This window comes from Drosophila biarmipes, chromosome X, assembly GCF_025231255.1.
Source record: "Drosophila biarmipes strain raj3 chromosome X, RU_DBia_V1.1, whole genome shotgun sequence".
Lineage (NCBI taxonomy): Eukaryota > Metazoa > Arthropoda > Insecta > Diptera > Drosophilidae > Drosophila > Drosophila biarmipes.
Genome location: NC_066611.1, coordinates 5,148,066 through 5,171,348, shown reverse-complemented (window position 1 = coordinate 5,171,348; position 23,283 = coordinate 5,148,066). Strand labels below are relative to the sequence as shown.

General features: G+C 43.3%; 1 protein-coding gene across 12 annotated transcripts in view; it reads right to left on the bottom strand.

The window, feature by feature from the left end:
* Positions 1 to 23,283, bottom strand: part of LOC108033061 (MAGUK p55 subfamily member 7) — a 63,988-nt gene that overhangs the window by 6,412 nt on the left and 34,293 nt on the right. For 3 of the 12 annotated variants that reach the window (XM_017107210.3, XM_017107213.3, XM_050884711.1), the window contains 4 exons: positions 11,981 to 12,219; positions 11,793 to 11,884; positions 9,723 to 11,006; positions 7,220 to 7,447 (listed from right to left, as the gene is read on the bottom strand). In XM_017107210.3, the coding sequence (XP_016962699.3) occupies positions 7,220 to 7,447; positions 9,723 to 11,006; positions 11,793 to 11,884; positions 11,981 to 12,219 (1,843 nt within the window). Of the gene's footprint in view, positions 1 to 2,098; positions 2,538 to 4,277; positions 4,426 to 7,219; positions 7,448 to 9,722; positions 11,007 to 11,792; positions 11,885 to 11,980; positions 12,220 to 19,507; positions 19,677 to 20,162; positions 20,540 to 23,283 lie in introns of those variants that run through there. The other 9 variants (XM_017107214.3, XM_017107216.3, XM_050884712.1 and 6 more) reach the window with 8 other exon arrangements.

The window sequence follows — 23,283 nt, the reverse complement described above, 5'->3', positions numbered from 1 at the left end:
ATTGTTGCGGAAGCCCCTTAAGTGTTCGCCATTCAGCGGAGGAGGGGCGTCCCCATGGGGGCGGGGTCCAGTGCTCGCCAAACTGCCAGGGCCAACAATTAAGATAATGGATAATGTTGTTCGGGCAAATGGCGCAAAACGTGATAAATTCGCGATTTCGTGACCGAAAAAAAGAGAATGAAATCAAATCGATGACAAAAATGAGGAGCAAAGTTCCCACTACAAAAAAGGTAATAATAATACAAAAACCAGAAGGCAAAAAACGTAATTGAATAACAACAGAAAAGGCGCTCGGCATTCCAAAAGGCGGAAGAAGCAAGGCAAGAAACAACACAAGAGCACAAGAGGGCAACAACAGTGCAGAGCCACTAAAAAATGAATTCTGCTGAACTTGCATAATCCGAGCGGCAGAGAATCAGCAAAAATTTCACGAGTTCTTCGAGGGGCTGTGGACTTGGACGAGGCTGAAGAGGTTGGAATGGCTGAGAAATACCACTCAGCAGCCAAGAAAACGCCATGTGAACCAAAACTGAATTTAACATTGAAACCTGAATGAAAAACGATGACAGCGGCTCGGGAAAAGGGAATAAAACGAGCCAAACCAAAACAAGAATCGCTCAAAGTCACAGCATCGTAAAAAGTCCGAGCAAAAGAACACTTCAGATAGCACGGTTTGACAGCCACTAGATGCAGTGGCTCCAAAACTGCTGCCGAAATATTTGCTTAAAAGCTGCTTTCCAATTCGCTTTAAACATAATTTAAGCGCACGAAAACATTTGTAGAAAATAATTGGGGAAATTTCCAGCTAAAAGCGTTTTTATTCTGACATTTGAGAACTTGCGAAACTTTTAATTATTAATTCAGCGAAAAGCTGCACAAACAATGTGTTATCAATACTGTGCATTTCCCCGCAAATCAAACAAATTTTCAGGTGCTGGCAAGGGGATTTAAGTTTCAGGCATTGCAATTAAAGCCTCGGAGCTCGCAACTCCCACGCAAGTGGCACGAAAACAAAACCTATAAATAGACACACGTATGTTGATCAAATGAAGCCTACAAAAGGCCATCAATCATCTTGCACACCAGCAACGCCTTGAGCAATTGTAGAAAATAATAGTAATAAAAAATAAAGGAAGGCATACTTCAAAGACAATAACAATTGGCGACGGCAGCGCCATGACATCATCATCGCCATTGCCAACAAAAATGCCGGCATAAATAAATAACAAATATTGGAAATACGCGTACCGGTGGAAATTAAAAATATATTACTGCCGCTACCCTACATCTTGTGGGGTATACCCGACGCGCTCTTCGCTTTCCCTATATTCTGGGACTTAGGGTACTGGGCTTCTCCTTACCTCAGCCGCTGTCGCTGGGGTAAATTGTTTTTGCCTTTTTCGTTTTATTTCTAATTTTTATGGCTCGGAGCCAGTTAGCCAAGTTGTCAACTGGTTGTTGTTGCCTGGCTAGCTGGCCGACTGCTGCTGTGTTGTCGTTAGCATTTATGCAGATAAAGCCTGTTGTCACTGGCAACAGCAGCGTATATATGCGGCATACAGTACGATCTGATTCGATCCAGGTGTATGTGCAGAGTTCGAAGTTTACGTAAAAGCGTAGGGCAGTAAACACGTTCCTACTTTCTCGCAACTGTTGAATTGAATCACTTTCATTGCTTTAAAAGAAATGTGCCTTAGTTTACTTATCGGTCACACTGATTCCGAAGCTCTGGTCACACTTCATTCTGCAGTTTTGTAAGCAGCTTTTAAAGGATATACTTTATTTTTGATATTTTAAATCAAAAGGCCTTTAAAAATTGTTTACACTTTTCTACCTACATACGTGCTACTCTTCAATTTTATTCCTTTTTTCGGTAAATATTTAACAAGCTTTAATTTATTTTTTGGTCACACTGCTCTTGAACCTCTGGTCTCACCTTTACATAGAATTTTTTAAGAATTTGCTTTATATTGAATATATTTCAATTCTTAACACCAAAAGGCATGTGCAAATGTACATAAACGAATAGATTAGACATCAAAATCAACTCCAATGGGGCAAAGTTACTTTCTATGACGCAGACACCCCACAAACTTGCCTGTTGTTGTCGCAAACGCGTCGAGGACCGCTGGATTTGAATGCCGCGACGCAGGGCGGAGGCGCTGCGCTGGGGCGTGGCAGTGGATGAGGCAGGTGAGCCGACATATTGCTCCGGTGAATGGGCCAATAGAGATCCCGGTGCCGGAACACCACCAGCAATTCCATTGCCGTTCATATCACAATAGTCGCTGTTGTTATTATTGTTCATGTGGTTCTCCTTCTCGTTCTGTTGCCGCTGTTGCTGTTGGTGTTGCAATTGCAATTGCTGCGCCGACAGCTGGGCAAACTTGGTGGGCGATGTTGCTGCTCCAACGGCAGCAGCAACTGCTGGCTGCCCGCCAGCAGCATTGCCGTTGTTCTCCAGCGTTATGTGCAAAGTGGACACGACCATTTTCGAATTGCACTTTCATCGATCTTGGTCTCTCCGCTGGCAAACCGAAAACGAAACCGAAACTGTCACCACGGCTGCAGCGGCCACGGCGGCAGCAGCAACATCTACAGCAGCAGCATTATCAGCCAGTATGCAAATGGCCACGCCCACAGCTGGGCAGTGCATAAATTTGAATAGGGAATGTTGAGTTCCAAATGAAATGCAACTTAATGCGCATTTCAACTCGAACTGCTGCTGCTTTGGCTGCTGCTGCTGCTGCAGTGGATAAAAAGCCATAAAAAGCGAAAGCTGGGCTGGCCGAAATAGTTCTGGCCCAGACACGCATCGCCAGCACAGCAGCAACAGCTACAGCAGCAGCAACACGAACAGCAGCAACAGCCAGCTTTCCTTTCAGCCCGTGCAATTTACTACTATTTACTTTTACACATTTGTTTATTTGTTTATTTATGGGCCTTTTTGTTATTGTTATTTTGCTCACTATTGTTGCTGCCGTCGCTCAACATTCAACATTTAACATTCAACGTGCCCGAACTGGCGAATGAGCCGTGTTGCTGCTGTTGACGCTGCATTTACGCTTGGCACATCAATAACAATAAGAAGCACACTCGCTCACACTCACACTCATGGAGGCAAAAAAATGTAAAAAAAAAAAAATAACAAACAAATTCAGTTCACCTCAACTGTTTATCATTTATATTAAAATTTTTCAGCTGCCTTTTGTAGGTATTTTCTGTTGTCTGCAGGCAAATTAACGTCGTGAGTCAGAGCAAAGTCCAAAACAGGCGATCACTTCAATGGAGTATGATAAAGGTCTATAAAATTCATAATTTTGCAGTATGCATATATTATATGCAGGCGGAGAAACCTATTTTCATATCCTTTTCGTTCGTGTTTAAAATCACTTTTTATTGATGCGCTTTCTTATTTGAGTTTTCTTATTATTTCCGACAAATTTGCATTGTGAGTCAGAGCAATGACCAAAAAACAAGACAATCACTGTGCTGTAGCATGCTTACAATTTGCATAAACTATAGAGTTGGTAACACTTTTTTCAAGGCTCTGGGCACACTATAAATTGAAGTCCTTGGTAGAATATAGATAAAAAGTCTTAAATAGTTTCGATTTAATATGTATTTGAAAAATTATCAATACTGAACTTGAGTGCCTTGTCATAAAAGATGCATATTTCCCAGAGCTGGTAACACTTTTTGAGTCCTGGGCACACTAACGCGCTAAATCCTTTGCCTTGTTGGCCTGCCAGTTCGAAAGCTTCTTTGTGCTCTTAACCAATGCCTGTTTGCGATATTCAGACAGCTTTTTTCAATAAGGTCTGCCACTTTTTTCGGGATATTTCATTTATTTCACATATTTTCAGCGTTTTTTCTCCTTTTTTTTTGATTTTTTCAGCATTTTGCGGTTACGCGAGCAACTTTCCGTTATGGCTACAACTGCCACGCCTGTTTTGCTGTTTTTTCCGTTGCTGCCCATAAAATGTTGTCGAATGTTGCGTTGTTGCCGTTTGGGGTACTTGAAAATGGTTGTTCGTGTGGCGGTTGGTACGTGCTTTTTGGTCCCAGAATTTCTGCCAGTTATGGGCGGTTTTTGCGAGCCGCGCCTTTTTGCATGGCTCGCATTGCACTCGAAAATACACAGGCATACAATCATGCACACTTGCCAAAAACAACAGAAAAAAAACCTCTGCATTTCTAAACAAAAGAGTTTCATTTTCACGGCGGAAATGCACCCATATCCATTTAAAGGTGCTTAATTCTCGCAGTAGACATACATACATATGCATATGGCCTTATCTAATCGGTTATCGGCTCTTTGTCACGCACTTGGCCAGAACAAAAATTCAAAAAAATGAAAATAAATGGGTGGAAAAAATCAACGAAAATTGCGGCCGATCGCAGAACGCGTAGAAAAACAACTAAAAACGCCAGCTGAAAATCATAACAAACCAGCGCCGCCCGACGACGTCGTCGTCGACGTGGGCAGAGGCAGCAGCAGAGACAGAGGCGTCGGCAGAGCCAGAAGGGGGCGCCCAGAAGAAAAGAGAGATAGAGGGAGCGGAGAACAGGTGAGCACAGGTGAGCAAAAGCCAAGAGCCCGGGTAGAAACAAGTACACATGTGTGTTAAGACGGCCTGGAGAGACAAATGCGCAAAAATGGAATGTTTAACTAATTTGCGAACATGCCCGTCCAGAGGCAGGGCTAAAAGGGGGGCGACTGCAACTGGGGGTGCTAACAACCGCCAGTGGCAACCAGCAGTAGCAACCCCCCTTCGGACAGCAAACAAACAGAGCAGCCATGCAAACAAGCAGGTTAAATTTAAACAATGCTGGGCACTCTATTTAAACAAGATTTACGATAGCGATAGCGATAACGAGCGCGATAACAATGTCAAACATGATAAATTGAATGAGAATGGCTATTAATTATGACCATGATAAAAGCCACGAGGGGGTGTAGCATTAATGAGATGCGATTACAAAGCTGTGATAGAGCAAAGCCATAATTATAACACTGATTCGGAGAGATACGCTGAAACACCTGAGTGGGCTGGAGTGGAACTAATCATTATCGAACTAGTTAATCGACCGTTGAAGATGGTGTATCGAATAAATCGGTGGCAAAAGCTATCGTGCAAGTTCGACTACTTTAAAAAACAATTCTTTTAATCCCCCTTAATAGTAAACGCTAAAAGTATTTACAATATCGAACTGATTTATAGAAAAGGTCGACCGTTAAAGATGGTGTATCGAATAAATCGGTTGCAATAGTTATCGGTCATAATTTCAAAATTATTCTTTAGATCACCTCCTACCATAAAGGCTACAAATATCTACAATATCCAAGAGGCTTGCACAGCCTTAATCCTTAAGTAGCTTTTAAAATCTTTCCTAAGCTGTGGATTTCTTAGAGTTTCTCGGTACGCACAGATGCATAAAGGCAGACTTTATGTGCGTTCCCATTATCCATCGGCCCCTATACCTCTTTGTCTTCGTTCGCTTAATGAGCTTACATCCATATAATCGCCACCCCCTCACGCTTTTCGCACTCAATAGTGTGCTTTTTCCAGTCCAGTGGCTGTCAAACTGTGTGGCACTAGACGCATTCAGTTTTCAATTAATTACATTTAGCAAATGTGTTTTAGCCACCACTCAGTCTCCGTCGCCGTGTCTTCCCCCTCCCCTCAACCCCCCGCTGTTGCTCTATTTATTTTTGTATCGCTCTGCCTCTGTCTGAGGGCGTGGCTAAGGGCGGAACGAAACAATTCGATTAAAAGTTGCATAATTAATCATTTCATTAAACAACTTTTTGCCACCCCCCCTGTCTCGTGTTGCTTCCTGTGGAACAACGCCTATGGCAAATTTACCACCCATCCCTTGCTCCCTTCTTGGCGAATCAGCGTATAAAGCCCCCTCTGTTGCCCCCGCCTCCCCTGCAAAATACCACCCACATATGCCCTGCAGTCTTTCGAATGAATGCGAAATGTTTTACTTTTAAACGGCATTATAATTCCACCGCCCCCCACACATTACCCCCTTTTTAGCCAGCTTTTGAGCCCTTCCCCTGCCACCTTCTCTTTTCCCGCCCCCATCTCTTTGCACTTTCGAGTGCACAGACAGAAAAAGTTGTTGGACAACTTTTTTCACGCCCCCACACACACAATACCGTACTTTAAACGAGGCGACGGCCCCCCTTGTGCCACCGCCTCCGCCTGTGCCGCCGCCCCTGGCCTCGCGTTGATTGTCTTTCGGCGCGGTAAACGTTTTAATAGTTTTACTAGTTAAATGCAATGGTCAGGCAGGCAGGGCAATCAAAATTGGGAAAAATTTCACTCGGCTCTTTAGTGTTTTGTAATTTTCTCGCTGGCCGGTGCGATGATTACAGTTTGGCAGCCACTGGGCGGCGGTCAAAGAACCGAGCTGAAAATCCAAACGATTATCGGGCGGAACAAAGGAACGTGGCTCCAAGCCGGAAGCGTTGCCCCAGACATTCATCAAAAAGCATTTATTATGACAATCAGAGGGGCGGAAGGGGGCAGAGGGCAGAGGAAATGGGTGAAGTACCTGTTATGAATGCTAACGAGCTGCACTCGACTGGGGGAAATTCTAAACAAACGCACCATATTGTAAATCACCAATGGATTCATCAAAGAGTTGGCTTAACACCGACAGAATTAAACACTAATTAGAATTTGGGGATACTAAAAAGTACAAAAACTATAGTTTGAATTGATGTTACAATCTGGCAATTATGATATTAATTTTAGAGATTTATAATACCCCATAGTTCAATTGATATTTATTATTAAAGTATCTAATGAGAACTATAGAGTATAAGTATTAAATAAAGAGAAAAAATAGAAAATAGAAATTAGTTTAAAACTCATTTTATTTGTTAGACCCTTTAACCAAATAAATTGCACTTTTATTTTATATTTTAAAGAATGCTAAGCATTTATAGCTAATGTTCCTTATTTTCCTATTCCTTTAAATTTTCAGTATATACCAAATTAGTGTGGGGAAGTGACCCAGAAAGTCCAGTACAAAAGATGAAAAACTGAATGGTAATTTGCAAGTACTTTCTTTCCTAGTTTGTATATCTCAGGCAGAGTTATTTTACAGACGCAGCCCCCAGTTGCAGAGCTCCAAGCGAACTTTTTCGTAGTCTAACCCGTAGGAGGGGCGCCGAAATCACAGTTTGAGAGCCCACACTCACCTGGTATTTTTTGATGCTGTCCAGCTGCTCCAAAGTGGGCTCCACGATCTGGGCGATCTGCTGCTGCTGCAGCGGATGTGGCGGACCGCCGCTGCTGCCGCTGCTCGCGTTTCCGGGCGCCCTGCGGTCCGGAAGTTGGGGGGCGGGGGAGCAGTTGACCAGCCGCCCGTCCTTCTCCACCCGCAGGTGATCACGTGGCGGCGGCACGGGCTTCGCATTTCCATTGAGCTGCATTGAGAAAGGGCAAGACAAAAATAAATGGCAAGAAAACGTGGGAAGGCCCATTAGTTGGGCGCCATACTGCGTATCCTTGTAAATAAATGTGTGAAGTGTGTTGAGTGGGTGAGTTTATGCGAGTGTGTGCGAGTGTTGAATGGCTGATGGCTGTTGGTCATTAAAGTTGAATGGGTTTATTTGTTGCCAGTGTTTTCTGTGCACTTCCCTGCGAGATGAGCGAAAAGGCTCCCTGCATTATGTGAAAAGTGCGCATGGAAATGAAGCCTTCACCTTCTGACAGTGGCGTATGGACTGGAACTTATCAAGGGGTTAAATGAATTTTTATCGGAAACGAGGCAAGTCTATTTAAACTTATATTTATACAAAGCAAAGTTTAAAAGCATATACACCAAGTTTCAATTTAAGATTGTTAAAGGATTTTCTTCTTTTATATTCAAGGCATATTTACTTTAAAAGCTTCAATAAATATTTTAAAGCGCCTAAAACTAGGCAAGTCCAATGAAACTTTACTTTTTACACAAAAAAATTTTAAACCAATTTTACAATGGTTCTATTTAAGATTTTGAATGCATTTCCTTTTCAATATTTAAAACCAATTTTCATTTTAATATTTAATAAATATTTTAAGGCACCTAAGACTGGGCAAACCTTTTTGTAACGCATAGTTCCGCACAGTAAAGTTAAAAAATGCATACCAAGCTTTAATTTATATTGGGCATTTTCTTTTTTCGTATTTAAGAAATATCTACTTTATATTTTTTATAGACACTGACTAGAAACCTGCGCCCCTGCGTGTGTGCCCCTTGAACCCCTTTTTCTTCCTTGTAAATCCCGCATCTTTCTCTCATTTTGCCTCATTTTTGGTGTCGTTTACTGGCGAGAATTGTATACAGTCCGTATTTAAATGCAATTACTCTTTTGATTCCTTTTATTCAGCGCATTGTCAGTGGGAAAAATAAAAAGTGTGGAAGAAAAGGCGGCGCTCATTTCGCTTTTTGTTCTGCAGCCATTGGAAAATTAATCGAGAGCAATTTCATACAAAATGGCATTTATTTTTCATCGCCTGAAAAGAGTCCAACGAGGTGGTGGGGAAAGGAGAAAGGCGCAGAGAAAGGGCGGGGAAAGAGCTAGCTAGCTGCAAATGATGAAATAAGCGGAACAGCGGGCGGCAGCACCACCGCCCACTGAGTGTGGGTGGGTGGCCTGGGTGCTTTTGGGTGGTTCTAGGTGGCTCAATGCTGTTAGGATTATGCCCCCGCTAACGAGGCCAACGCAGCGGCGGTTCTGATGCCGTGAATTAGGCCAACCGGCTGAACAAGGTGACAAACGAGTGGTTTGGTTGCTTCGCTGGGGTTCTGGGGCTCCCGGGGACCAGGGGACCAGGGGATGTACAAATGGGGGCTACGGGTCAACCGGGGGCGACCTGCTCCCCTGGCCGAAGAAAGGGAATCAATGCGTGTGTGGACGTACAAAGGGGTTAAGTGGGCGTCGCTTTAATTAGCCGAGTTGAGCGAAAAACGACGCCGGGGGTCGCTAAAATTATCGATCCATATTTTATAATACTTTACCATATATACACACACACAATTTCCGGTTCTGTGGCCATTTAATGCAATATTCACGCAGCGCATTCAACTGTCATGTTGTTTCTATTTTGAATGGCCATTAGCAGGATTTTTCGTGCTGCTTCTATCAAGGTTTAAGGCTTAATGCTGTCTTTTCGGATTTTAAACGCTATTATTTTGGTGGCTAAAAGTGCGGTTTATGGTACATAATCCATCACAATCACGCTGCTTAGGCCCATTTTGCTAATTAACTGTGGCATTTTACTGGTTTGGAAATAATGTAATTAGCTGGTTGAGCAGATGCAACTTAAAGTACAACAAAAAAACATTTACATAAAAAAAAAAATTATAAGGGGTGCCCTACAAATCACTTTGAATTTTAAATCCCCTAAAAAAGTCATCTTGCCCGTCTAAAAGTATGCAATGAACGAAGACTACTCGTTTTTTCGAATAAATTTATGTTGTTGCATACTTTTAGACACCTACATTTCTACATTTTCCAAGGGAAAAGGTATAGGGATAACCCTAAGATTACTGAACGAATTGCCAAAAACACATCACTTGAGACACACTTAAAAATAAAAGATTCAGACAGATTGGAGAATCAGAGGAGAGAGCAGAGGAGAGAGAGAAGAGTAGTGAAGAGTGTCTCCAGTGAAAAGCTGAGACAGATAACGAGTACAAAATGCAATGTGGTATACCTCATCGGCCACCCGCCTCGCATCGCCGTCAGCAACACCAGAAACCGCAGCAGCAACACTTGCGGTTGCACATGCCGATGTTGCCGCTGTTGCCGCTGTTGCTGCTGCTGTTGCCGCTGCTGATGTTGCAGTTGCAGGCGAGGGCGACACGCCCATCGAGGAGAGCGTGGTGTGGGCGGTGGAGGCGCTGCCGTTCGACAACAGCGATCCGCGGGAAGAAAGGTGAGCCGGTGGCGGATATCTTGGCGGGGTCTTCACCATCTCGATAAAGCTGTCTGGTACGTCCACGGGCAGCTCGCGATGCTTCGCCATCGGCGGCAGCAGCACCGACACGGGAGCAACATGATGTTGCTGCTGGCTCACCTCGTAGCCGGGTGGCGCCAGGCTCAGGTCATCGGGCACCGTGGAGCTGCTGGTGGACGTGGCACTTGCGATGTTGCTGCTGTGACCGCTGCTGCTCGTGCTGCTGGTGTGCATCGAGCTGTTGCTGCTGTTCAGCGAGTTGCTGTTGCTGCTGTTGCTCGTCACGCCAGCCACTGTGTTGGTTTTACTCGAATCAGCTGTGTTGCCGCTGGTATTGCCGTTGCAATTACTATTGCTGTTGCTGTTGCTGCTGGTGCCGTTGCTCGTCGCCTGGTGTTGCTGGTGCAGGTGACGATAGGCGATGCTGCCGAAGGAGTCCAGGGTATGTTTGCTCATCACCTCATCGAAGGCACTCGATGAGGGAGAGGCCGAGTCCTTGCGTCCTTGATATAGACCATCCACAACGCACAGAAAGTCGTCGGTGATGCTGCTGTTGTTGCTGCTGCTGCTGCCGACGGTGTTGATGTTGCCGTTGCCATTGCTGTTGCTGTTGCCATTTGGATCGCTGCTCAGTGTTGCCTGCAACTTGTGGCTGGGCGTCTGTTGTTGGGCGACCTGTGTTGTTGTTGCCCCAGTGGTTGCTACTTGCAGTTGTTGCTGCTGCTGCTGCGGATGTTGTTGTTGCTTCTGCTCGAGTTGTTCGTGTTGTTCCGATTGTAGGCAATTTTCATAGTTTTCGATTTGTTCCAATTTAATTTGTTGTTTTTGATTGTACAGATTTTGTGTGGCCACATCGAGTGCAATTGTTGTTTTTGATGGGTGTTGTTGTTCATGATGTGGTGGTTGTTGTTGTTGTAGTTGTTCATGTTGATGTGAAGAATGATATGCAACAATTAACATTTTGTTAGCATGATCATTGTTAGTCATAGCTGTGATTGTGGTGTTGGTGGTGGTGTTGTTGGTGGTGCTTTTCTTGTGTTTCTGTGTGCGTGTGGGTTAAGTGGTGGTTGAGGTGGTGTTGGTGGTGCATATGGTTTGGTGAAAAGAGAATGAATGTATGTGTGAATGATTTGAATGTGAATTGGAGTGGCTGGATGTGTTTTTTTGGTTATTTACTTTATTGAGGTGGTTGTTGTTTCGGATTTATTTAGTATTTTCGGTGGTGTTTGTTAGCGGTTGTCGGTTAAAACTACTTTGGTTCAAACAACTTTGGCTGGATTGTCAAGTGGTCTTAAGGGCTTTAAAGATGTTTGGTAGTGGCTCTGGTTAGTTATTTAATTCTGGGTGGTTGCTGTTTTGATAGTTTGGAGGATTAGTTGGGGTTTTTGGAAGGTACTTAATACTTGTTCATTAAGGTAAGGCAGACTGGGTTATACCAGGGTCTTTTGGATTTACGTTGTTATTCACATCTTAAGTTAAAGTGGTTGTTGTTTTTGATTTAAATATTTGGTGCTTCATTCAAGGGGAGTTTAGAATTTAAAGCTACATATGTTGGGGTTTCAACATAGGGCTTTTGATTTTATTGTTGAATAATAAGATAGGTTTATTTCCGAATACTTCTTTTCTTGGTGGTTGTTGTTAGGGGTTCATGGGTTCTTCAAAATCTGAACATTCTGGCTAAAGTGCAAGGTGTGTTAGTGATTTTACAAATACTGTTGGGTTTTATGCAAAGTTATTCGTTGGCTTATGGCTTCTTCTGGCTTGTGAAATTCGTGTTGGTTGGTGTTGTGGGTGGGTTTACAGATTACGGATTGCTGGCGTGCTTACCTGCGGTGGACGGGGTGGCGGATATCTGGGTGGCGTCTTGTTGCGTGCGATGAACGTGTCCGGACAATCGACGGCCATCTCACGGTGTGGACCTGAACGGGACGAGAGCACTTTGGTCAGTTGCAATGGATTTTCAAAAGGTTGATGATGGATAGTGGACGGTGTATCCTTCACTTCCTGACACCCACCGTTATCTTGGTTCACCGACAGCATGGTCAGCATTTCCTGGTCAATCTCCCTGATGTCGCCCGAGTGCGTGCGGTAGTGTTGCTGCTGGAGCGGATGTTGCTGCTGTAGCTGCTGCTGCAGTTGCAGCTGCTGCTGGTGGTTCAGGTGGTGCTGGCCGCTTATGTAGTCATCCGGCAGACATGGCTTCAAGTCGTCGCCGTCCAGCACAACAATGCTCGAGCCGGAGCGCCGGCGATTCCTGTCAATTGGAAAAAGGAGAAGAGAACATTTAGATTCCATCGATTGGGTTCTCCAGGCGAAGTCCTGGCCAGATAAATGACCTAAATCGATCACAGTAAAATCAAATATATGTATAGGTATGCCTAGATCAACTTTAAACCCTCTAATGTTCCAGTGGTTGTGTAAGATATACTTAAAATATTGAAAAAAGGTAAAACAAATTGCAAGTAAAGAAGAATCAACTATTTTTTCTTGCCGTGCTGCTTATTGGCTGCACTATTTCAATGCAAATTGGCAGCTTCTGTCGACGGCAGCGCCATCAGGCACCTTTTCCTTCGCTTTTTCCCCCAGCTGGAGCACGCAGTTTGACAGCCACTGGGCGGACAGCCTCCTTTATTATTTCAAAAAGTTATCCCAGACACAAAGAGACTGTTCGGGAGGGGCTATGGTGCGCTGTGGTATGCTGTGGGTATGGGCTATACGTATGGCCACGGGCATAGGTATGGTGTTATAGGAGGCAACTTGAAACTGGAACGCTCCCCGAAAACTTTGTTATAACTTTGCACTTTTGCGTTGGCTCTTTCATTATGCAAGGTGGCAGGGGAAATGACTGGTTTGAAGGCAATTTGCGCCTTAATTTGTTCGGCTTTTGGATTATGGACTTAGGCGGCAGTGTGGCGCTGCGGTGCTGTGGTGCTGTGGAGGTGGGCCGGGCCAAGTCGGCTGGCTAATTGCAAAAAGCTCAAAGTGGATTTTATGCCGGACCAGCCCAGAAGTATGCAGCCCAATCGCTTTATCGCCCTTCGCCAGGCGCTGATGCGACAAAAGCAATTTCAGCCGCAGCCTGGCAACGACATCGGAGTGCAGTCGCAGCCCCATTTCCATCTCCAACTCCACCGGGGCCCCTCCTCCACTTTCGCTAGAGGGATCCGGGGCTCCGTGGGTCCCTTTTGGGTAATGATGAACGTCAGCAGCAGCTCCAACAGGCGAACCAACCGCGGATTCATACAGAAAAAAGCTCAGCTCGGGGGCTTCAGATCAGGGAGTGTACTAGTCAGTCCCTTAAATTATCCGTTAAATGTAACAGGACCCCAATAAAACACTTTTCCAAAACTAAGAGTATTTGAATTGCAGAATATTCCATTTAAAACAAGTTTAGCAGGGTAATACGTCTATAAAAATAACTGTGATTACCCTTTGATACCAATAATAATTTATAAAATCTCTGTAGAAACGGAAAAAATTAATTTAAAAAGAAAAACCCTTCAAAAAACATTTTCTTTAGATTTTACTAACGAACAATCTTTTTTAATAATATGTATAAATTTATAACTATTTCAATGATAATAAATATTTTTAAAAAGGGTTCAAATTAATCTATAATCTTTTAAGATAAATAATTATCTGCTTGATAAAAAAATAAACACTAATGATAATAAAATATTAAAACGAGGTAAGATTCTTAAATTGATTTTAATTATTATAATAATCATTCAGCTTAATTCAGAAATGGTTAAACAAATAGTTTGTGATTTTTATCATTATTCAGATTAATTTATAATATTTAAAGGATAAATAAATGTGTGTTTGTTATAAACTAAGCACTAATGATAATAACATTTTTAAAGCAAGATAAAATTTTTTGTAAATAGAAGTAAAAATGTTTAGAAAACCTAACGTTTTAAATATGAAAACTAATTATTTTGATAGGAATGTGACCCAGTATCAACTTCTGTTTTAAATTTAAACCCATTTTAGAACCAAAACTGATAATTTCGATAGAAATGGAATGCAGTTTTTCGATGTGCATCTACGCAGACCTCAACTTCCTGCTTCCCCAGCACTTCCCAGCCATTTCACCAGCGGAATTCAGCGCTCTCCTCGTAGAGAGCGCCTGCCACACAATGGCTGTGCGAGGCATTAAAAACCGATTTCTGGGGAATGCAGCGACGACAAGATGGCCAAGATGGCTCCCTTACGGCTAAGAACAGGCAGATGAGATGCGATGGCGATGGCGATGGCGAGGCGATGGGAGATGGCGATGGCGATGGCGATGGGGAATGTGAATCCAACACGAGGCAACGGGCGAGACAATTCAATTTGCGTAAGAGCAGACGACCAGCGATGGCAGGAGCTCCAAATGGGGTCTGGGAGGAGTCGGGGACGCGAGTCAAGTTAACGGGCAGTGCAAATGAGTCGAGCGGACGGAGAAGAAAAGACGGGAAAAAGCGCACCATAAACGAATTAAAATGCCTTTGGCTCTGACATCAAGAACAGACCAAGGCCAGTTGTCTGGCAGCAGCAGCAGCAGCAACTGCAACAGCAACTGTGCAACAACCATTGCAACTGCGGCAGCAACATGCAGCAACAGCTGGCGAGCTGGTCAGCTGGGCCAGCCCATTCCTATTTTTATCCACCCGTCAAGCTGTCGACCTCTCGAGGAGCTTTTATCTCGGGCTCCCTGCCCTGCGCAGATGTTCGATTGGTTACGCAGCAATTAGGCTTAGAGGCGTATTCAATTTCTGGCTTTAAAAATGTAAAATGCATTATCGATTCAAGGAACGCTGATGAAGTCTCCCCTTTAAGTGCGGCTCTCAAAGGTCAAATCAATGAACGATGGCCCCCTTCCGAGCTGTTGGCCAACGAAATCAGTGGGCCGGAGGTGTGGACATTCGAGTGGCATGGCTATCGGCTTTTCTGGCTGTCACATCCCTGTTTTGCCAGCAATTAGCAGCACCCATAGCCGGCAGCTATCTGTCATGCATCTGATTGTCACTTGGACATGCCCCGTCTAATGACCGCATCGGTATTCGCATTCCCCCAATCACCAATCTTCGGACCATTCCCCCTCCCGTCGTATCTGCGCATCTATATATCTGTATCTGTGTCATAACAAGCAGAACAATGCGAGATACCCGCACACATCCCCCATTGTCCACCATTTGAGCCATCCCCCGTTGATGGGATCATCAATAACCCGGGGGAGTCACCAGTGACCGGTGACCAGTGACCGGTGACCAGTGACTGGCGACCAGTGGAGAGTGAAAGGAGCCGTCGGAGCTGTCAAAGTGGGCAATGCAAACCCCAACGATTCATACGTCGATGACAAGGCGATGGCACTTTGCGGCACATCCATGTCCTTTTGTCAATCGCAAAAATATTTCCAACATTTTCCAGATGTCAGTTCAAACTATTTTTACTATTTAATATTTAATTTTAGAACAGAGTTACTGTTGGTTAGCAATCTATGGGTTTCAACATATCTATCTTCTTCTTGTTTACCCTTAAGTTATTTATCATTAATTCTTCAAATTTTATTTACATTTTTCAAAGAATCGAATTATTTCAACTAATTATTTCTGCCAGAACACAGCTAATATATCAAATAAGTATTATTCAACAAAAGCACTTTTGGTAATATATTTTAGTTATTATTTAAATTTAAAGAATTTAATTTATTAAATTTAAAGATCAATAAAATAAATGTTTAGTTTTCCCCATTTGTTATTTTTATTTAACTAATCTACTTACTTTAACAATCATCACACCTCAATTTGGCTCAGTGCACATTGCCGCAGGTTAAGGATGGCAATTAGCCAGGACGGGGGCGGTCGGAAAAGGGGGCGGGGCAGCGGGACAGCGATGAAAGGAGACAGAAGACAGATAAACGCAAACAACACATGGGGGAAACCATTAAATGTATTTTGCATTTCCAGCTGGCCATCGTTGTAAGTGTATATGCACGGGTATCTGGATCTGTATATGTATCTGTATCTGTGAGTATGTGCAACTGACCAGAAGAGCGACACACATTGCTGCTGCTGCTATTGCTGCTGCTGCACGACAGCAACATGCGACATGTTAATTGTTTATGGCCAACAAGCGAGCACGAGGCAAAAGTGTGGGGGTCAGGGGTTAATAAACAGTGGCGGACAATGGAATAGCACTCATAGCAGGTTAAATTTAACTTTGGCATAAATGTTGTTATATCTTCTCGTAGTAAATTTTATGTTCTTTAAGTTAGTTTAGAATAATGAGACTCAAAAAAGTTATTTTTTAGTGGATCTATTTTGTTTAGGTCTGCACAAAAAAGTACAATATCATGTTCTTCTAATAAAGATACAGTTTGCGAGGTCTGTGAATTAAACTTATGTTCATAATATTATAAATATTTTATCATATGACAATAACACATCTATCGTTGTATTTGATGTTATCACTCCCACCGCAAATGCACTCCGGGTGCTACGAAAAGAATGGCAACAGGTGTACTCGATATAGCCCCTGCACTGCGATATAGCCAACGATTTGGGAGGGTTCATGCTTGAGGGCATGCAACAAGTGGCTGGAACAGGTGAACTCCGGGAATCGGGCATCGGGGACCATGAATCGGAATAGGGAAAATGGGAGCAGGGGAGCGGGAGTCCGGAGTCCGGAGCTGGGAATCGCAGGCGGGCGGGACCGGAAGAGGCTTATTTGCAGCGGAAGCGGCAGCGGCAGCGGCAGCGGCAGCCATGAGTCACCGTCGCCCGATTGCCTCGAATACCAGACCACAATCCCCCAATCTCCATTTACCAGTTACCATTTCCCATTTACCATTCACCGTTCACCATTTCCCCAGGTAGAACCTCCTCGGCTCGACCAGAATTTGTGGGTGTGACCCTGGTCAGACACAGCACTCATTTTGATTCACAATCCGGAGCCCAGAGCTCGAAACTTGAAATGCAACTCAGACTGAGAGAGATCGTAATGGATTGTGGTTGTGCCGCCAGGAAAAGTGTTGGATAAGCAGAAGCGGCGAGGAAAACCGGGGAGGTTGGGCCGGGGCATGGGGCATGGGGCATGGGGCATGGGGATGCGGGATGCGGGACTACAGGCACATAGCCAATCATCTGAAGCTGAAGCTGGCATTCCATTTGCATTATTCATTGCCAAGGCAGCCACATGGGAATGGAAGTGGTAATAGCAATTGGACCTCGTTTAATTGCCGAGCCAACTAAAAGCCAAAGTAATGCCATAACCAATAGTTTTGGCACAGGGAGAAAAGTGTCTCTCATCGTAAAATATTTATTAAGTAGAATTCATAGATATTGAGCTAAAAACTAATAAATATCTAAGAGACGTACTGAAAGAACGAAAATAAGTAATAGTAATCAGTTTAGACTAAAATGCTGATGCTAGAGTGAAACTGAAAAACGTAACGCTTTTCTCTCGGTGCTGGCTCAGCTCTTGGGAAATTTTGCAACCGAATTCGCAATCGCATCATCGATGCCGCTCAATTGCACACTCGATTCGCCACTCCAATTTTCTCCCCCCTCCCTGGCGCCCCTTGGAGCGAGAAAAAAGTTTTCCCTGGAAATGCCCGGGTGAAATTCATAAGCAAATAGTGGTCAGGTTGGGAAATTTCTTAAGAATTAATTAAAACCTAAACACAAAGGCAGTCAAGGTGAAAAGCGCTTTTGGCCCCGAAAAGGGGTGAATGTGAATGCAATATCTATATATAATATTGGGTACGTATACCCTTTCTCCACCCACCCGGCAGAAATTTCATTTCGACTTTTCCGAGAGGCGGCAGGCGAGGGGCGGGAGGCGTGGCTAATGTGGGCGTTCAATTAAAGTTCAGTCGAACTCATTTCGCCATTTGGCAAATTGAAATGAAACTTAATTGATTGTGGGCTGCACTTGTGCATTGAAATCCCTACTATCCATTCAGTGCCCTCGTCCTCATTTCCCAGGGGCTTCCCCTCGAGAAGCCAGAGAAATTCCAAGGTGGAAAAGAGGTGAGAGTCCTGATTGCGTGTAGTCAGAGGAAGGGGCTGAGAAGGGGTTGGGAAGGGGTTGAGAAGGGGCTGAGAAGGGGTTATGGAAGGGGCTATGGAAGGGGTTGGAGAAGAGCTGCTGATTGCACACAGGTGAAAGTGTGCAAGGGGCGGTGGGCTTGCACTTCAGCTCGCCGTGGGTGGGCTTAAAATTCAGCCTGGATTTTAGCTTGACGTCATTCGGCACTGTTTTGTTCCCCGGCCAAGCTAAAGGCACTTCAGATTGATCCGAGCGTTTTCCAAAAATTTCACTTGCTTCGCAAAGCACAATGGAAATCGGTAATTAAGCCTTAAGACTCTGTGGTTGTATATGCACCTAGTTAGAGTATTGTCCCCTAGAAATTGGTAAATCCTGGTAGATATTACCTATGGATTTGATATGTACTCCCCATTTCCGAATCGCATTTCCACATTTCCCTTCCTGTTCGCCCAAGGCAATTTATTTCCTGTGGCTCGGTCTCATCCAAACCCATTTTCATACCAATTTCCAGCTCATCTCATCAGCCTTCAGTTGCAATTTACCTGGTAAATTATTGCTCAAATTATTGTTCTACCAATTTTGCGCATTTTCGTTGTGGTTTCTGGTCAACATTCTGTTCTCGCCCATTCCAATCCGAAAACCACTTTGGCATGCCAAGATACTCTGCGTTCTTTTTGTCTAGACGCCGGAGTTCCCCGGAAAAAGGCGAGGGGGAAATGGGGAAATTGGGGCAAATGGGGGGCTTGCGGGATGCCTCAATTACTGAATCCCTTCTCCGTTCTGTGCCCGCAGACCAGGTGAGAAACTATTTGCCGCGGAGATTCGTACAGAAAATTGCCTTTTCCCCGCACAAACGAAAGCGATTACATAATTATGGCATTATAATATCGGAACTATTGGAATGCGGTCCTTAAGCGGGGTGAATTATGTATGACTGCACTTCAGTTGCGGCGGCGTAGATCACGAAATATTTGGTTTCGCCCCTCGTGTTTTGCATACGAAATATATCTATATCTATGAGATACAGCTTAACGAGCCGTGCATACAGATAAATATATCTAGATAACATTCGTTATCTTTGCAGACATTATAAGACTATTGGGGGTTTTCTTTAAACGGTCTAATTTATATTTTACTCAGATCAGATATTCTGTTATCAATGAATTACTTCTAATGCATTAGATAATTTAAAAAAGCTAAATCATGTTATAAGAAACCAAGATAGGGTCATTAATTTTAAATTTAAAATTTAATGAATATCTGAATTGGTTTTATATTTTGTACAAATTTCAGCTTGTTAATTTTCCGTGTATGCCTTTTTTGTAATTCCACCCTATAACAATGGAGTGTTATAATGGATGTGTTGATTGTCGAGAATAACAAAAACGACGGATGTCAGATAAAATACCTGAATGTGTGGGAGGAAAAGGGTTTTCGGGTTTTCGGAGCAGGGGCGTTTTGAGGGGTTTTCCCGTTCTAACAATGGGAAAAACAAAGAAAACACTCACCATTGCTTTAGGATGCGCATATCTGTAATCCGTTTGATCTCTGGCTTTGTTTCTGTCTGGCTGTGTCTTTCCCTCTCGTTCTCCCACTTTCTATTTTAACTTTTTTGTTTTGTAATTTAAATTTTAAAATTTTGTTGCTTTATCCTTTTGGCTTATACATTTCTGCTGCCTTCACAAGCACGAAACACAAAAAAAAAATGAATGTGTTAAAAAAAAAACTTGAAAGAAAACATGAATAGGTTGTGCGCTTGCGACATGGCAACAGTAAAAGCGATTTACAGCAGATATTGCTTATTTAGATTGTATACTTATAAAGAAAAAAAAGAGTAGTGTTTCAAAATAATCAAATATTTTATATATTTTTTCAAATTTGTAATATTCAAAACCATTTTTTGATTAAGGTACGATTTAGTTTTGAAGATCTGGTAGTTTGTAGGGCTCAACAGTGAGATACATTTTCAAAATAACTTTTTTTGAGAATTCAATTATAGCACTTCACTATTTTTTCGAAAATATTTTAGAGTTTTAACCGATATCTGCTGTGTACCGCTCACTACTGGACTTCGACTGCTTCTTTCGTTTCGTTTAACACTTTCGAAAGGTGTCTGCAACTAGCAACAAAAACAACAACAACAAAAACGACAATAAAACTGACCAAGTTGCATGTTGCACGTCCAAGACTCACACACGCATGCACCACGAATAGTTTTTGCCACTTTTCTTTCACTTTGCAGGGAGACTACGAGAAGGAGGTGAGCGATCTGGCAACGCTGGCTAACCGTTTGTTTTGCTGCTTCTTCTTGTTCTTTTCGCTTTTAATTGCACTTTAATGCGCTAGAACCACTGTACTCAGTTGGCTGTTGTTGCAAATCGATCGTGCAGCTAAGCTAACGGCAAATCGCAGTTGCATGTTCTCGTACTTAGAGCATTGTCGCCGCACTCGGGGAATTTGTTGTTGTTTTTCTGTTATTGTTGTTGCACCTCGGTTGTGGCACACACCACACGCGTTTTTACCTCGCGATACGAACAAAGTCAGGCATAGAATGAAAATGAAAAAACCTGAAAGCCGAGCTGAAAATAAAGAAGAAAATAGCTGGCAGCGCTGCTTGAAAAAGTCGGGAGCGGGAGCGGGAGCGGCAGAGAGAGCGAGCGAGGCGAAGAGCGCGACTCTGTTGTGTGTTGGCCAGGGGAGCGGCAGGGGGAGGGAGAACAGGTGAGAGAGAGGAGGAGAGAGCGCATACCTGTCCGTTTGTTTTTTCGTATTCAAGCAGCGCAAGTGCAGCGCGCTCAATCGCCCCAGGATATGTGTGTGTAAGTGCACACATGCATGTGCATATGCCAGTATGCCTGCGTGCTCAACTGTGTTTGCCGGTGTGTGTGTGTGTGCTTAGCTGAGAGGGGAGCAAACAATAGCAAAATATTCAAGTGTGCAAACAGGCGAAAGAGGCGCACAGGGATAGAAATAGCAAATCCGTGGACAGCCGCAAATTGGGGCTATTGCGAGCACGGATACCCTACACTTCGAAAAAGGGATCACTGCATAGAAATCAAAAATATAACACAAAGCTTGTTGTCCTTTTAATGCTTCTCTTTCCTACTTTACTATTTATAATTATACAATTTAAAAAAAATATTTTTTAAACAATCTGTATATCTTAACATTGTAATAGTTCTTCATACTAATTATACAAGCGAAGATTATCCTTACCACAACTCCTGATTCTTTTTAAAAAAGTCAAAATGAAAAGTGACATATACCATTTCTTACAGATAGAGCTGGAACTGCTGATAAGTCCGAAAACTGAAACCAAAAATCCCTGGCATTCCGCACATCAGCCTTCATGGTATAAAGGGATTGCTGGGAAGAGATCATTTAGTCGGCACTCCCTCGCAAAGTTCGTTATGCTCGCTGCTTCCCCTTTTCGTTCCTCGAAAGTGAATACTCCCGAGGAAGAGGAAGAACGGCTGTGCAGGGCAGGTACAAGAGGTACAAGAATATCCCGTACTTGTACTCGTACCCGTACTCTTGTTCCCACTCTGCTGCACACACAGGCGGACATGTTGTTAGGCCCATTGTGCCACATAAAAGAACAAAAGGTGTGCAAGGTGTGTGTGTGCTGGTGTGGGTACGTGACTCAAGCGAGAGGTATGTACATATACGTATGCCGATTCTCTCGTTTTCTCAGAAGAACGGAGAGCCTTGCCCCAAGATTGAGCTGGAAATCGATGCTGGGGCCTCAGGTGAGAGTGTATCACTCCCCGGAATGAATCAGGGATCTCCAAGAGAGAACGAGATACGAGAGAGTGGTGCGAAGAGAGAGAGCGGAAGAGGAAAACCCATTTCGGGGGAGTTTACAGGTAGAAAACTATCCACTGTTTACCAAAATAATAAAACTGTCCAATTCTCATAATTCATCAACCCTCTAAATGATTCTTTTCCTGTGTTTTTGTGTTTTTTTCATTTTCAGAGATTTAGCGTTAACGTAGTTGAACTGATTGTCTTGTTATTCTTGACGCATAATATTATATTGACGTTCAAATATCTTTATAGATCCCAAGCTATATTTCTAAATTTTATTCATAACTTCGCAAGTTTTCTTCGAAGTTTATGGTTCCTTTTGAACTGGCGCAGCATTGCAAGCCAATTTTGTGTCAATCTGTTGCAGTCTGGTCGACTGCTGACCACATCGACTACCACAGCCAGAGTCCGCTTAATTTCCTTTTGCCGTTAAGCGATAATTATTTAATTTCCGTTTGAGAGGCACTTGCCATTTGCTTCTGGGTCAGCAATTAAATGTGACTGCTCCAATTAAGACTACACAGGGAAAATGGCGAGATAAGTGCCATCTTAATTGATCTTAGATAGCAGATCAACCTTATCAGTCTTTTTCAGCTGGGTTGTATAAATGTGAAATAAAAGATGGTGTTGTATTTTCACAGCATACTTCTAGATGCTTTTTTAGGTGATTTTAAACCTTTTGATAGAAAAAATTTAATTTATAAATATAAAAATAAAAAAATATATTTCACTTTTACAAAAATGTTATTAGAAATATTGGCGTAAATTCTAGAAACTTCTAAGAAAGTATCTTTAAGTTTTCAAAGGCCCCAACTGACCCTACTATTTTTGGATGCATCTTAGAATGGGTGTAGCCCACCTCTTGGACATCATCTCAGTTCCCCCTTTTGGCTCGAGTTTCGTTTGTTTTCGTTGCTCTTTCGCTGCCTGGCGATCCCACGAAAAGGCACAGGCTAATGACGAGCGAAGGAAGGAGGAGGCAGGGGCGGAGGATGATGAGCGAACGAGGTGGAGAGAGAAGGGCCAACAGGTAACAGGTAAGATAGAGCGGAGATTCACAAGCACACAGCCACACACGCACACCTACGTACACTCGGCGAACAAAAGCAAAACAAAAACAAGAGGCAAACAAAACGTTGATTGCTTGGCTTACCTGCGAAAGAGGGGGAGAGGGAGGGTGGCAAAAGAGAGAGAGAGAGGGAGAAAAGGGGGACAAGGCAGAAGAGCGGCTCCAAAGATACAAATACAAAGATACAGCGGCAAGCATCCTCCAAAGATACAAAGATACAATCGACACACTTGAGCTTGAGTGTCTGTTTCTGTGTGTGTCTGTGCATCCACATCTCTATGTCCACATACACATCACAAATGTACGTATATATGTATCCACATCCAACCCAGATGCTCCGAGTTATTATAACGGATTTATCTCAAGTTACAAGCTTGTGTGTTTGTGTGCCACACATGGCAACACAAA